Raw genomic sequence first — 13857 nt, forward strand, 5'->3', positions numbered from 1 at the left:
GTTAAATGGCTTGCTGAGCATCACAGAGCTATTAAGTTTCTGAAGCCAGATTTAAATTCAGGTCTGCCTGACTCCAGACCCAGGACTCTATTATCTGAACCAAATTAAAACCAAAATTTCTCAATGTGGTATTAAAGAGTCAAACTTTTTTTAAGAAAAATGTTGATCCTTTCTGAACCCAGTGGCTTATTTACATTATATATTAAACCGAAGGACTGAAAATGATCTGGTAAGTATAGGAGCAGAGATAGTTCTAATGAAGACTATTTGTCCTGTATATGACCTCTATACTCTAACATGGCAGCTTACCCTGGCCAGATCTTGGCCAGATCCTCCCTGGGCTGTCTTGGCTTCTCAACATTCCCTGACTTGAGAATTACAACTTTTTGAGGAAACATTTCTCTGAAATATATTTTTCATTTTTCTACGAGTCCAAATGGTAACATAAGGCTGAGTCACAATGACACTAACAAACATTTTCATTCTTCCCATAAAATGAATTTCATTTTTATTTTAATAGTCACAGTCTAAATTATCTTTGTCTGGGCTCCAAAGGAGCCATATTTTCTGGCCCTGGTAAGGCCACCTCTTTCTGCCACCCCAATGGTGCCCATCACTCCTCATCATTCACTCCCGGCACCATCTCTCCCCACTTCCTCCTCTGACCAAGCCTCACCCCATCTCCTGGCCTTATCTCCCCTGACTGAAGGGAGTTTATTTGAGGTCAGAGAGGCACCCATCTTGCCCCCCCCCCCAATTCTTGGAGGGGATAGCCTGTTAGTCATTCTCTATATCAACCCTGTTTACTATTTAGGCAGAGAAGAATCACTTGCCTGCTCATCCTGTCTTTAGGTTTCTCTGCCAGCTCCTTCCAAAATAGGAGCATCATGGGTATTAGAACTGGGAAAGAATTTAGAAAGCATCTAGTCTAGGGATTCTTAACCTATTCTGGGTCAGGACCTGAACTCTTGAGCAGGCTGGTGGAGTCTGTACCAAATGTTGCTCAGTTATTGTTTAGTTGTTTTTAAATCATACTGGAAGGAAATGGCTAGAGTTTAGCAAAAATCTCAGTTAAAATACAATGAAAAATCAAGATGCACTCTTAGCCTTCCAATTTCACACCCTGTCCCCATCAGATAAAGAAACCCTGAACTGGTTCAACCAACTCAGAGACTCAACACCTGTTGGAGAAAATGATTTGTTCACACATAGTGTGAGAAGCAGGACCCAGTCTGGGACCCTTTTCACTCCACCATGCACATGGTCCAGTAGTTAATACTTCAAATATCTGAGAACGCATCAATTTTTATTATGTATACCAGACTATTACAATTTAAATCAGCAAGAGGAAACTGCATGGGGTAGCAGAAATAACGTTTGCTTTGTCATCAGTAGCTCTGGGTTCAACTCTTAGTTCTAGCAGTTACACTTGGGTTCTGGGACTCAGTTTCCTCATCTGTAAACACTGTTAGAAGGCCCTTTCCAATATGATTCGGTGACCACAAAGAAGGGTGAACTTCTTATGAGCTTCCCTTCTCTGGAGTCTGGTTTGAAGGAAAGCAATTGATAGTTCTCTGCCTCAACTGGGTGAAGCTAGCCATTGAGCTTAGGTCCAAGCTGGGAAATGAATGCAAGACAGCTAAACCGACTTGGGCAATTGCATGGTACTTTTTCCTTCAGTGATATACATTAAACCTCCAAAGAAGTTGGGGAGCTCAGATAAGGATGGAAGATGGTAACACAAAACTAGGTTTTAATTCATGTCCACCACCCAGTAGTCCACTTGGTCGTTGAGCTAAAGGTGGAATATTGACACTGTTCCAATATGGACCATGGAGTCAAGAAGACATATTCAAATCCTACTTTAGACATTATCTAATTGTATGATTCATAGCAAATTATCTAATCTTTCTCAGCCACACTCTTCTCATCTATAAAATGGGGATTTTAATGGCATCTAACCACCCAGGTTTTTGATGAAAATCAAATGATGTGATAGAAAGCATTGTGGAAGCATCAAAGCATTACATAAATGTTATTAATTATTATTGTTATTATTATGTTCATAGAGTAAGGAACTAATTATTTCTATAGGATTTTTTTTTCTACAAAGGGAAATTGGCTTTTATTAACTTGTTTCCTAAGTTTAAACAACATTAAAGTCCAAGGCCTCTGCATTCATTTTTAAATCAAATGACTTAACATGTAAAATACTTTCTGAACCTTAAAGTGTTATATAGTTAATAGTTCCAGTATAATTATTATCATTTTTTGTTTGCCATATATTTTCCTATTACTTTAATAAGCCAAACAGTGTCCCATTCCTGCCTGATGCACCTCCTACCCATGATGAAGCTTACTCGGGGGTTTACGTTCTGGTCCAGGCTGTCATTGGACCAATCTCTCTTGTTTTCTGCTAGCGGATCCAAGGTCGAAAAGCTTCTCTAGAAGAATTACACCTGGTCCATTCTGACCATCATTCTCTCCTGTACGGCACTGACCCCTTGAGTAGACAGAAGTTGGACCCCAGGATGCTCCAAGGTGAGTACTAAGAAGAGCAGCATCTTCCAAGCTTGTCATTCGTCATTGAGGGGTCAAAGTCAACTGCTGACAAAGACTAGTGCCAAAGATCAGTCTTCTAGTAACACTGCTGAGTAGAGGGAGAGAAAATGTTAAAATGAGAGCCAATGGAGATGAAGCAAATGCAGGGATGGGAATCTGACAATAGACATTCCCTCATATTCACTTAAAAAAAAACTATTTGGTAACTTTTACTTTGATAGGATTTGCGCAGCCTGAATTAATTATAGACTTGTAGCTGGGGATAATGGAAATGGGGGAATATTCTATTTTGCTCATATATCCAAATCTTCCAAGGGACTGCTGAAAGGGTGGCTTCCAGAATCAGCTTTCTTTCCCTTTAGGCCTCATTTTGCTTTTTTCAATTATTTCATCTGGCTCACAGGGAAAAAACAAAACAGAAAAAAAATGAGAAAGAGAGAGAGAGAGAGAGAGAGAAAGGAAGGAATTTGTGTCACATCAAAACAGATTTAATTTTATTCCCCCATAATTCATAATTTATTGTTCAGACAGTGGGGGTTCTCTAATAATGCAATTCAGAATAATATTTTTAAGGTTTTTGCAAGGCATTGGGGTTAAGTGGCTTTCCCAAGGCCACACAGCTAGGTAATTATTAAGTATCTGAGTCCAGATTTGAACTCAGGTGCTCTTGACTCCAGGGCCAGTGCTTTATCCACTGTACTACCTAGCTGCCTCCAGAATAATTTTTGATCTCCACTGGTGAAGGAAATTTTTATAAAGGGAGTGCCTCACACTAAAGAAATATCAGGTTTGCCCCTTTTCCCCAAAAGCCTTGTAAACCTCAACAAAACTATACAATATATTCTGTATTTTTTACAAAAATGCTTTTCAAATTTTATCTATCACATGGCATACCTAAAATAGACACAGAAGTAAAATATCTCAGGGAATATTTCAAACAAGTACTGAGGAGAGACATTCTTATTTGGTAGATGCCATCACAAATAGCTTTGATTTCGTTCTAACATCAATGGGATATAAGGGGAAACTAAGTGGCAAAGTGGATAGAGCACCAGCCCTGGAGTCAGGAGGGCCTGAGTTCAAATGTGGACTTAGACACTTAATAATAATTACCTAGCTGTGTGATCTTGGGCAAGTCACTTAACTCCATTGCCTTGTAAAAAATAATATAAACAAAATCTATGGGATGTATATCTCATTTCATCTTGAACATATGATGGGAATATTGTATTTCTTTATAATGTGAGAATATTATGAACATTGGAAATATGGAAACTTCAAAGACTAGAAAGTCAATTGATTCTTTTTTTGGGGGGGGGGGGGATCTGCATCTATGAGTTTAGCATTGCTCTGAGTACCCTCTACCAAAGCAAATATTCTGCTTGTCTGAGGTTTATAAAAGACAACTGCAGATCTTGAGAGGTTAATTTACTTGAAACCAAGTGTTCATGATAGCGAGGCTGGCTCTCTAGCCACCATTCCACATGCTTCATAGTGATTTATTATTAATATTAATTATTTCTTAACCAAATAAATATAGAATAATACTGGTTGCCTGTCAAGGCCATACTATTTTCTGAAGAAGTCAAATTTTTAAAATATCAAAATAATCCTGTTGGTTGTAAACCAACATTCACTTTACAAAAGCTGCTTCAAATATTGGGTCACCTCAGAAAACAGCAAGCAGCTCCCACCAAGATTTTAATTCAATGTTATTATTATTTTTTTAGGGTTTTTTTTTTTTGCAAGGGCAAATGGGGTTAAGTGGCTTGCCCAAGGCCACACAGCCTAGGTAATTATTAAGTGTCTGAGACTGGATTTGAACCCAGGTACTCCTGACTCCAGGGCCGGTGCTCTATCCACTGCACCACCTAGCCGTCTCTATTCAATGTTATTTTAAAACAAATGATTAAATTTGACTTTAGTAATTCTAAAGGGAACCTCGGGCTCTAACATTGAAAAACTGCCATCTCTCTGTATAGGAACAAGAAAAATCATTATTCTGAAGAACTGGGAGGCAACCTTCAAGTCAGGATTTCAGAAGGAAATTTGGGGGGCATGTTCTTTGGAAGGCAGACATTATTAACTTCAAAGATTAAAAACATCTTATGACCTATTCATCTATACATTTAGGAATGAATCTAATTTTACATGGTACAAATAAGCGAGATACTATCCTCCTTCTCCCCTTTTTAAAAGACAAGACAGGCCCTGTATTTTCACAGCCCCATTAGCTGAACAGTATGGGGTGCCTTGAACTGGAGGAGACTGGCCATGTTGGCTTCTGGTGCTACTTGAAACCATTAAGGTTAAGTAGCACCCAATGGGTCCTTCCCAGGGCAAAGAGCATGGAAAGAAATTCATGATACAAAAATGACATCAAACATAATCAAGTGGGGGTCAATTGGACTGGAAGAGGAATCATCAGCTTCTATTGTTGAAGGGCATGGGTCGGAAGTTTTTCAACATCTAAATTTTAGCATCTTGGGGAAAGTTTCATTGGACTCTCTAGAGACACTTTACTCCAAAGTAACTTCTTTGCTATAGAATCTTGGAAATAACAAACCTTGTATTTAGACAATACTACATGATTCCCATAAAGCAACTGGCTATGGCACTCAAACTATGGACAAACTCCATTTTGGCTAACATCATTGGGATTTATCCTTACAACTGCCTCTTGTTTTCTTTTAAATGAAGCTATAATAGAATCCCCACCACTGCTAGAACTTTTATTCTTTCCGCTGCTCAAACAAAGCAATTACAGGCTAAAAGATGGGCTGTATCAGATTGGGGGAGAAATGGATAAAGGGCATCAGGAGAAATGGCATCAATTTGAACTGATTTAATGAACTCTGTGAGAGGTTTGAATTCAGCCAATACCTCCTTCAGCTTTTAAAAGAAAAAAAAATATGCCCAGGAAGAGATTGGAGATTAAGCATGAATATGAGTGCAATTGTCTCTTTTACATAATAGATTTCCTGTTTCATGTACAATATTCTTTAAAAAAAATTCTACTTCATATGGAAATGTTTGTTTTAATACGTGAATTAAAAATAAAATAAATAATTGAAAAGATGTGTATTTTTTAAAAAATATAGCTAATGATGAAGTAGATGAATTTTAGGAAGTACGTGAAGACAATTTTTAAAATAGCATTTTTGGGGGCGGCTAGGTGGCGCAGTTGATAGAGCACCGGCCCTGGAGTCAGGAGTACCTGAGTTCAAATCCAGTCTCAGACACTTAATAATTACCTAGCTGTGTAGCCTTGGGCAAGCCACTTAACCCCCTTGCCTTGCAAAATCCCCAAACCCAACAAAACAAAATATAATGGTATTTTTCTAGCATTGCTCTTGGAGTTTGTGAATGTATCAAAGGCAGCATAAGGAACCTCCCCAGTTTTTATTACCTAGATAACCTCGTGAAAATCATCTTAGCCCTGTGGGTCTCAGTTTTCTTTTTTGTGAAATGAAAAGATGGGCTATTTGAATTCTAAGTTACCATTAAACCCTAAACCTAGGGTCACATTAAAGTAGGTAGGCAGATATAGACTGTAATACGTCATATTGAGTCGTGGGATAAGCAGCAAGACCATTAATGTACAAATAAATAAAATCTATGGTCACAAGGAAGAATTGAATTTTATTATTCAGGTTTCAGAGGGCACAGGATTCAAGTATGAAGATACTGTCTTGATCTATTTCATTAGATCATGCTCTAATTTTGATATTACGATGAAATGTTGCTAAGAGAAAAGGTAAATGATATCTCATTTTCAAACAATGTCAATGATGACAAGGGTGAGAATTCCAGATTCTTTACCTAATACCCAATGATTTTTTCAATTTTACAGAAACCGATGCTTCCCTTTTCTCTATGTAAAACATTTCTTTTTATTTAAATTTTGTCAAAATTCTCCAAGTAGTGCAATCCTGTAGGAAGAGCATTCCTACTGCAATCAGAGGTGCTTCCTATCTTTGTGACCTCATTTAACTTCCCTTGACCTCAGTTTCCTCAACTGAAAAAATTGAGAAGAGATTGACTTAAAGATCTATGAATATGCATTTAATACTCAAGGCTGGCTATTTATTCTCACTACTCTTACTGCAATTTTTTTAATTTACATATACTATAATACTGGAAAATGTTTTTATTTTCCAACTGCTTTAAAATCAAATTTCTAACTTTGGAGTTTTCATTCCATTCACAGCAGTATTATCCCCATGTCATATCCCTCTAATGGGACCTCTCTCTGGGTCCTATATAGATGAGCCTAACTGAATGTGGACACACACACACAACATTATACATATATATATATATATATATATATATATATATATATATATATGTATATTTATATATTTTTTCTCTGTAAACACAGAAGATATGATTGCCTTGCTAAGATAATGATTCTTCAGTGGGTGAGTTTAGTTAGGATATATTTAGGGGTGAAATAGGGAGACTGAACAGATCATTGAAAAATTGATACATGCCCCCCTCCCTTGATGGCCACCTATAATTACTCTCCAAAGAACCTTCCTTGAGCTGCCCCTGCCTGCTTGAATGTCCACATTCCCATCAGCACAGGGAGGAGTAGATCTCAGTCTGCATGAACAGAACTGGGCTTCCAAACATGGTGTCAAACCACTAACCCAAGTCAGTTTTTAAAAATCCATTGCATATACTTATTAAAAGAAAAACAGATTTTTGTCTAATTTTGTGGACTCTTTGATGCTATGCAAACATCACTGAAGGAGAAAAGCTTCCCTTGATTCTTTATGGTGCGTTTCAGTTCTTTCTTTGTGGGAGTTTGTAACATTTCTCATAGTTACTCACTATTACTGTATATTCCTTGAAAAGAATTCACTGCTTACCAACTGTAAACCTTAAGGAACCTTTTGATGTGTAGAAATCTGTGTGTATCTTGTTACTCGTGTAAATATTTCCATTTTAAATGGTAACTAATAGGTTTATTTATTAATTTTTCAAATATTCCAGTACTTACTTAGAAAAATCTCATTGATCTTCCCCACCTCCTTCGTCAACCAACTTTACCCCCATTTCCCATCTGTTAGGAATTGCATTTTAAAAAATCTACTCAGATAATTTACTATTTTCAAAATAGTCTTTCTTATCTGTCACTGAAACTTACTGAGGCCTTGGCTCACATGGAATGAAAATTCCCCCCAAAATCTGTTTTTAATTTGAAATATGTTGTTTCTATTGATCTGTCCTGGGACAATTGAAGTGTGTTGGAATTAGGAGTCTGGATTCATGGTACAATTCCATCACTGATTGGCTAGGTGACCACTATTTGACACAGATTCTTCATGTGGGAGAGGCAATTGCCCTGGGCCTTCCTCTTCATTAGAGGATACTTTCAAGGATCCACAGTTCCTTTGATGTGGGTACTCTTTTCACTGAAGTGAATGTAATTTCCTCCTAAGTTGTTGTAACTAAAATAAAAAAAATAAAATAAAAGCATTCATCTGATGATGGGCCCACATTTTGTTGATGAGTGTCTTCATACTTAGCTAGGCTGATCATTGAGTGAAAGACATACAATCCATCATTAACTTTCATGTGTGGCTTTACATATTTTACAAAATCATAGATTTTTGTTTGGAAGGGAACTTAGCCCATTCACTTCACTTTACAGATAAGGGATCTGAAGCCAAGAGGAGTAGAATGATAATAAATGAGATTATAGTTGTGAATCCCTTAACATAGTACCTGGGACATTGTAAATATTTAATCATTGGTATTGATCCTCTGATGCAGGATATGAACTCAGGTCAAGGAATATAAAATATTTCCATTATGTCAATGTTGGAAAGCTCTCTCAAAGCTTGTGTCCTCTTGGAAGATTCTTCAAGAAACCCATTGTCTGATGAAGATATGATAGCATTCTTCAGCAGTTTTCAAGGCCACGTTGCTATTCAATTGTCTCTAGACATTATGTAAATAAACAAAAATTGAACTCATGGGCAGATGAGAACTCCTCAATGAGTGAGTTTTGTGTGGCTACTACTGACTCTTTGTTCTAATTGATACCTTTTCTTCTCCTAAAGTTAGAGCAGTATTTAATAAACATGGATCTTGGCCTCCTTGAAATATGCACCAGAAAAGGGGGTCTGCATGTTTTATAAAATGTTGTCTGGAAGCATATGGAGAAAGACAATCCTTTGATCACTATCACTGGCCTAAAATGGCATGCTAAAAAGCAAAGCATTCCATGGATATTTGAACTATTTAAAGTGAACTCTACAGCAAACTGGAAACTCGAAAGTCACAAACTGGATCCGTGGATAATTTTCAAATCATGCTAAAGTATACTTTCCATATAGAAGTAGGGTTTGGAAAATCTATGTATGAAAAGTTACTCTCTCAAATGCAGATGATCAGGAATATTTGCATGAATGATGGACTATCATGTGCAGTTGTAAAAATGATACCTAATTAGGCAAGAAATGATAGAGCCCTGAATATACTGAGGATGATGGGTTCAAATCCTGTTTCAGATGCTAACTAGCTATTGATCAACACATTCAACCTGTGTTTCTACATCAACAAAAATGAGGGCCAAAAAATGGAGGCTAATGACTCAATGGACTGTAAACCTTCCATTTCTCAATCTGTGGTTCCAACTTTATTAGAATTTAACTTTAATACCAGGTGCCAAAAGGAAATATTGCAGCAACATTTATGATTCATGTTAACCTCTTTCCTTTCTCTTTTCTTCCCTAGGGGACACATCACAGAAGGCCTTCTCCTTGTTGCCTTGTGGTGGACTTGGGGTAAGGATGAGCTTTTGTGCTTTTGGGCCCTTTGCTTCTCCCTCTACCCCCACTCCCCCCCCTGCCCAGGTTCCATTGATGCTCAAGCCATGGCTCTTTCCTGGTGAAGTCTCCTCTGGACAATTCGAAGCATCAGAAGACATTTAAATAAAGCTTGGGGACCTGAATTCACTTCTCAAATAGCTGAAACCTAAAGGGTTTTCCAGATGAAAATGGTCTGGACTTCACAGAGTATGGTACATGATGGGAAACACTTCTTGGTAACCCCTGGGGTCATTTTGCAATCCTTAACCTAAATAGTTAATGCAGATTTTTTGTCCCAGGACATTTTTACCACATCTTAAGAATATAATATATAAACAAGAATCTCTTAAAGACTTTATGTTCTCAGATCATGCTTTAGGCACTTCAATAAACTAATTTGACCATTAGAAAGAGAAGAAAAAGGCTATTATTTGAGAATTTAGAAATAATATTTAAAATAATAGTTTCCCTTAGAAAGTAAAATGCTGGGCAATCCAATATTTTCTTTTCATTCTCCTGTTAGTGAAGGTAGTGTTGGCAAGGAGAACTGTTTCCCCTCCTTGACTCCCCATTCTCCATGCTAGCTTTCCAATTCTTTGCTTTCTGTTTGAGACCAAGCTAATACAAACAAAGGGTGGGCCCACATAAAGCTTGGTGTCGATGGGTATCTATAGATGGCTAAATTGGTGATGTTTCTTTTAGAAACATTTCACAGTTTTCATCAACAAAAAGAACACTGAAATCTCTATGGATTAGCAACGACAATAACTCCTGGACCCTAGTTTCTGATTTTTAGAGCCAAAACTAGGGTGTGATTTTTTTTCTGGGATTAAAAATGTAGAAATGGTCATTGTAATATTTTTGGAGCATGGAAACAAAAGAATATAGTTAGTGTGTAGTTGGTGAGATTAAAAAAGGAGAACTACGAGATAATGCCATTCCCCCCCCCCCATTTAAACAGCAACAACAAATATGAAGCAAAGACCTTCTTAAAACTTGTCCTTGTCTCAAAAATTCCAAGTTAGATTTCTGCTAGTGTGCTCTCTGAAGTAACTGGCTTGATGTACTATATCCATGTGGCTTTCTGAACTACAGTGATCCTAGTTTATTAGTACTGAATACCATATAGCTTGAGACTGATAAAAATTATAAATGATTATTTGGGGAAAACATATTTCATTAGTTTCTCCTCTTATATTCTCACATCTCAAATAGTCAGGCTAAGGGAGGTCAAATTCTGTCCAATCAACATTTCCCAAGCATCTAATATGTGCAAAAACATTATATCAGTTTGGTAGGTACAAAGATAAAAGTCCAACTGGTCTTTCCTCGTAGATCTTTTTTCTTAGAAATAGAGAAGTTGAGGGACAACTAGGTGGCACCGTGGATAGAGCACTGGCCTTGGAGTCAGGAGTACCTGAGTTCAAAACTAGCCTCAGACCCTTCATAATTACCTAGCTGTGTGGCTTTGGGCAAGCCACTTAACCCTATTGCCTTGTAAAAAAACCTTGAAAAAGAAAGAAATAGAGACATTGGAAAGAGGTTGCCATGTACTCAGATGGAGTCTAGGAATATGAGCTGGAACTAGAAAAGCCTTTATGTGACCGGTGCCATCTGAGTTGGAATCTAAGGATGCTGAGAGATAGGTATACAAGGGACATATTTGGGGGAAAATATTAGTTTCTGAGAGTTCCAAGTTGGACAAAATTGGACCTACTAACCCAGAAGACTTCAATTTTGTACACACTGGTCTGGGGACTTCCTTTTGAGAGATACAGAAACATGGTAGTGATCTTGAGGATCTAGCTTAGTCTAGTCCTAAGAAGTAGACAGACATTCTAGGGAATCTGTAAGACCCATGAGACTTTCCTGGCTCCAAACTTACCCACTTAAGGCAGACCATACCATCTATGTGTGGTATACATGCTAATCAGTATTGTTGCAGCCTTGGTAATCCAGAGCTCCTCGAAGCAGTACACATGGGATGGTAGCTTAGGGGAGCTTGTGTCTACTGTTATAACTCTCTGAATCTAAACTCCCTGGGATGTGCCTATTGCCAACTCAAATAACTTTAAGACTTTGGATACTTCTTGGGAATTTCTCAGGTATTATAATCAGTATCTGCCTCTTAGAATTCTGAGGGTTTTATATGGATCCATTTCAACCTGGAATGGCTTAGATACATTCTGACTGGACTATCTTGTTCTTTGTCATCATAATCCCAGAATTGACTAGTTCTGGTGCTCATTAGGTGCTTAATATTTATTGATTAATTGTTTGCTAGGACACTATTGGTGTTGTTTGTCCTTAGCTCTCAAAGACCATGACATCAGGGAGGTGATACCTTGACAACCAAGGGGGTTGGATTTTAGTGAGGAGATGCTGTGAAAGTCACCTACTTCACCCTTTCCCCTGGAGCCATATCCACCTAGTGGCCTGATATAGATCAGTATGACAGGAGATGACCTTGGATACAGTGGGAGACTTTGGTCTTTTTAAAGTAGGATCTTTGGTTTGACTGAGGTAACACCCATTTGGTGATTAAGACAAGGTGAGAAACAAATTTGAAAAAGGCAGAGATTGACCTCTTTAACTTAGTTTTAAAAAATCATTCTGAGAGGAGACCCTCAGGATTTCTGGTCCAAAGGGAAATAATTGCTATTTGTTTTCATTCTTGGCCAATCAGGACCTATACAATGGCCAAATGGGACTTGACCTGGGAAACGAAAAGGATGAGTTGAAGGAATTTAGGATGTTTATCTGGGGAAAAAAAAGAATTGGGCAGGGCAAGATCCTTGTCTTCCAGACTTTGAAAGGCTATTGCTTGGGGAAAGAGATTAGATTTGTTTTGTGTGATCACAGGCAACTGGATTAGAAAGAATGGGTAGAAATTACAAAGCCATAGTTTGAAGCAAAATGTCAAGAAATGACATATTCAGAGGTGGCTAGGTGGTATAGTAGGTAAAGCACCAGCCCTTGCTGGAGGACCTGAGTTCAAATTCAGCCTCAGACACTTAACAGTTACCTAGGTGTGTGGCCTTGGGCAAGCCACTTAACCCCATTGCTTTGCAAAAAAAAAAAAAAAAACCTTAAAAAAGGGGGGGAAAAAAAAGAAATGACATACTCCCTTACAATAAAATGCATTGTTAAGTGGAATAGCTATTTTAGGAAGTGGTGAGCTCACCCTCCTTGAAGACCTTGGAGAAGACCCAAACAAAGAATGGGGATCATTTCTATAGTTTTTGAGAGGATTCTTTGGAATTCTTTGTGGACTTTGAGTGGGATTGGTTTGCTCTGGAAGTCCATTGAGAAATTCTTGTAATTCTGGGAAACATAAAGACCTCCTTTCTCACTATTACCTCTTCCATAAGTGCAGGTCAGACTGCAGCTGCATTTGACTGAAAAGCTGCTCCTAAGTTTCTTTCTGATGGCTAAGAACTAAGCCAAGGTCACCAGGTCCCTGAGCTGCCTCATGTGTGGCTGTGCAGCCTCCCAAGTTATTCTGGTTTGATATCTTAGAGTGAGAAAGAGTTTCAGAAGCTCCTTAGTTCAACCTCCTAATTTTAGGGAGGAGAAAAGAGAGACTCAAACCGTTTTGCCCAAGAACATAAAAGCAGTAAATGGCTTAAATGAGATTTGAACCCAGGTCCCCTAACACCAAATTCATGGGTTTCTGTACCATCCCATCTGGAGGAGTCAAGATAATGAAGTTGATAATGAAGGGAAGCAGGAAGCAAAGGCCCATCCAGAAAGACCTTGGCTCCAACTGTACCAAGTGTCTTCCTAAAAATAGCATTTGCTTCCTTGCCCATCTGACCTGCCGCTATGTGAAGAAATCTTGAAATCATTTCTCAGCCTTGTTTTCCCCCTTTTCTTGATAGGCCCAAAAACCACAAGAGCAGGGACGAGCAGGCTTTTATGATAATGTCGTCATCAGCTCCTAGCTTCAAAAGCTTCTGTGGCTTTTGAGTTGTCATTTATAACTTGGAACTGAATCGACCCATAATTCCCCTGATACACTTAGAGAAATTGATAACAGACCCCAGGCTTCTTTTATAGCTCCGAGGAGGCCACTCCAATCACATCACTATTGGCAGGCAATATTATTTTTTGACATGGTTGTAAAAGTATAAAGGGGCTTATGGCATTTGTTTAGATGAGGAATGGGCTCTCATGCTGTGCAGGGGTTTATGGGATCCGATTAGGGAGAAGCCCAGGGAATATGGTGTTTGCAAACAGGATATGATTTTATATAAGTTTGGGTTTCAGGCCTTCTTCCCCAGGGGCTACCCTGCCGACAGCAGAGAATTCCACTTTTATCATTCGGCAGGCAGGCTTCCAGTGCCAAGAGGAGAAAAATAAACTGGGTCCATGGGCAGTGTCAGACCTCGAAGCTGAAAGAGAAGGGAGAACAATTCCCTGTGAGTAATCTGAAACAGTGACAGGCTGCATACATGCTAAGATGTGCCAA

At 38.3% G+C, this 13857-nt stretch overlaps 1 protein-coding gene across 6 annotated transcripts in view; it reads left to right on the plus strand.

Moving 5' to 3' along the window:
• HDAC9 (histone deacetylase 9) overlaps positions 1 to 13857 on the plus strand; it is a 947449-nt gene that overhangs the window by 694233 nt on the left and 239359 nt on the right. For all 6 annotated transcript variants that reach the window (XM_074195439.1, XM_074195435.1, XM_074195433.1 and 3 more), the window contains 2 exons: positions 2421 to 2541; positions 9313 to 9362. In XM_074195439.1, coding sequence (XP_074051540.1) covers positions 2421 to 2541; positions 9313 to 9362 — 171 coding nt within the window. The remainder of the gene's footprint in view (positions 1 to 2420; positions 2542 to 9312; positions 9363 to 13857) is intronic.

This window comes from Macrotis lagotis, chromosome 7 (genome assembly GCF_037893015.1).
Source record: "Macrotis lagotis isolate mMagLag1 chromosome 7, bilby.v1.9.chrom.fasta, whole genome shotgun sequence".
NCBI lineage: Eukaryota > Metazoa > Chordata > Mammalia > Peramelemorphia > Peramelidae > Macrotis > Macrotis lagotis.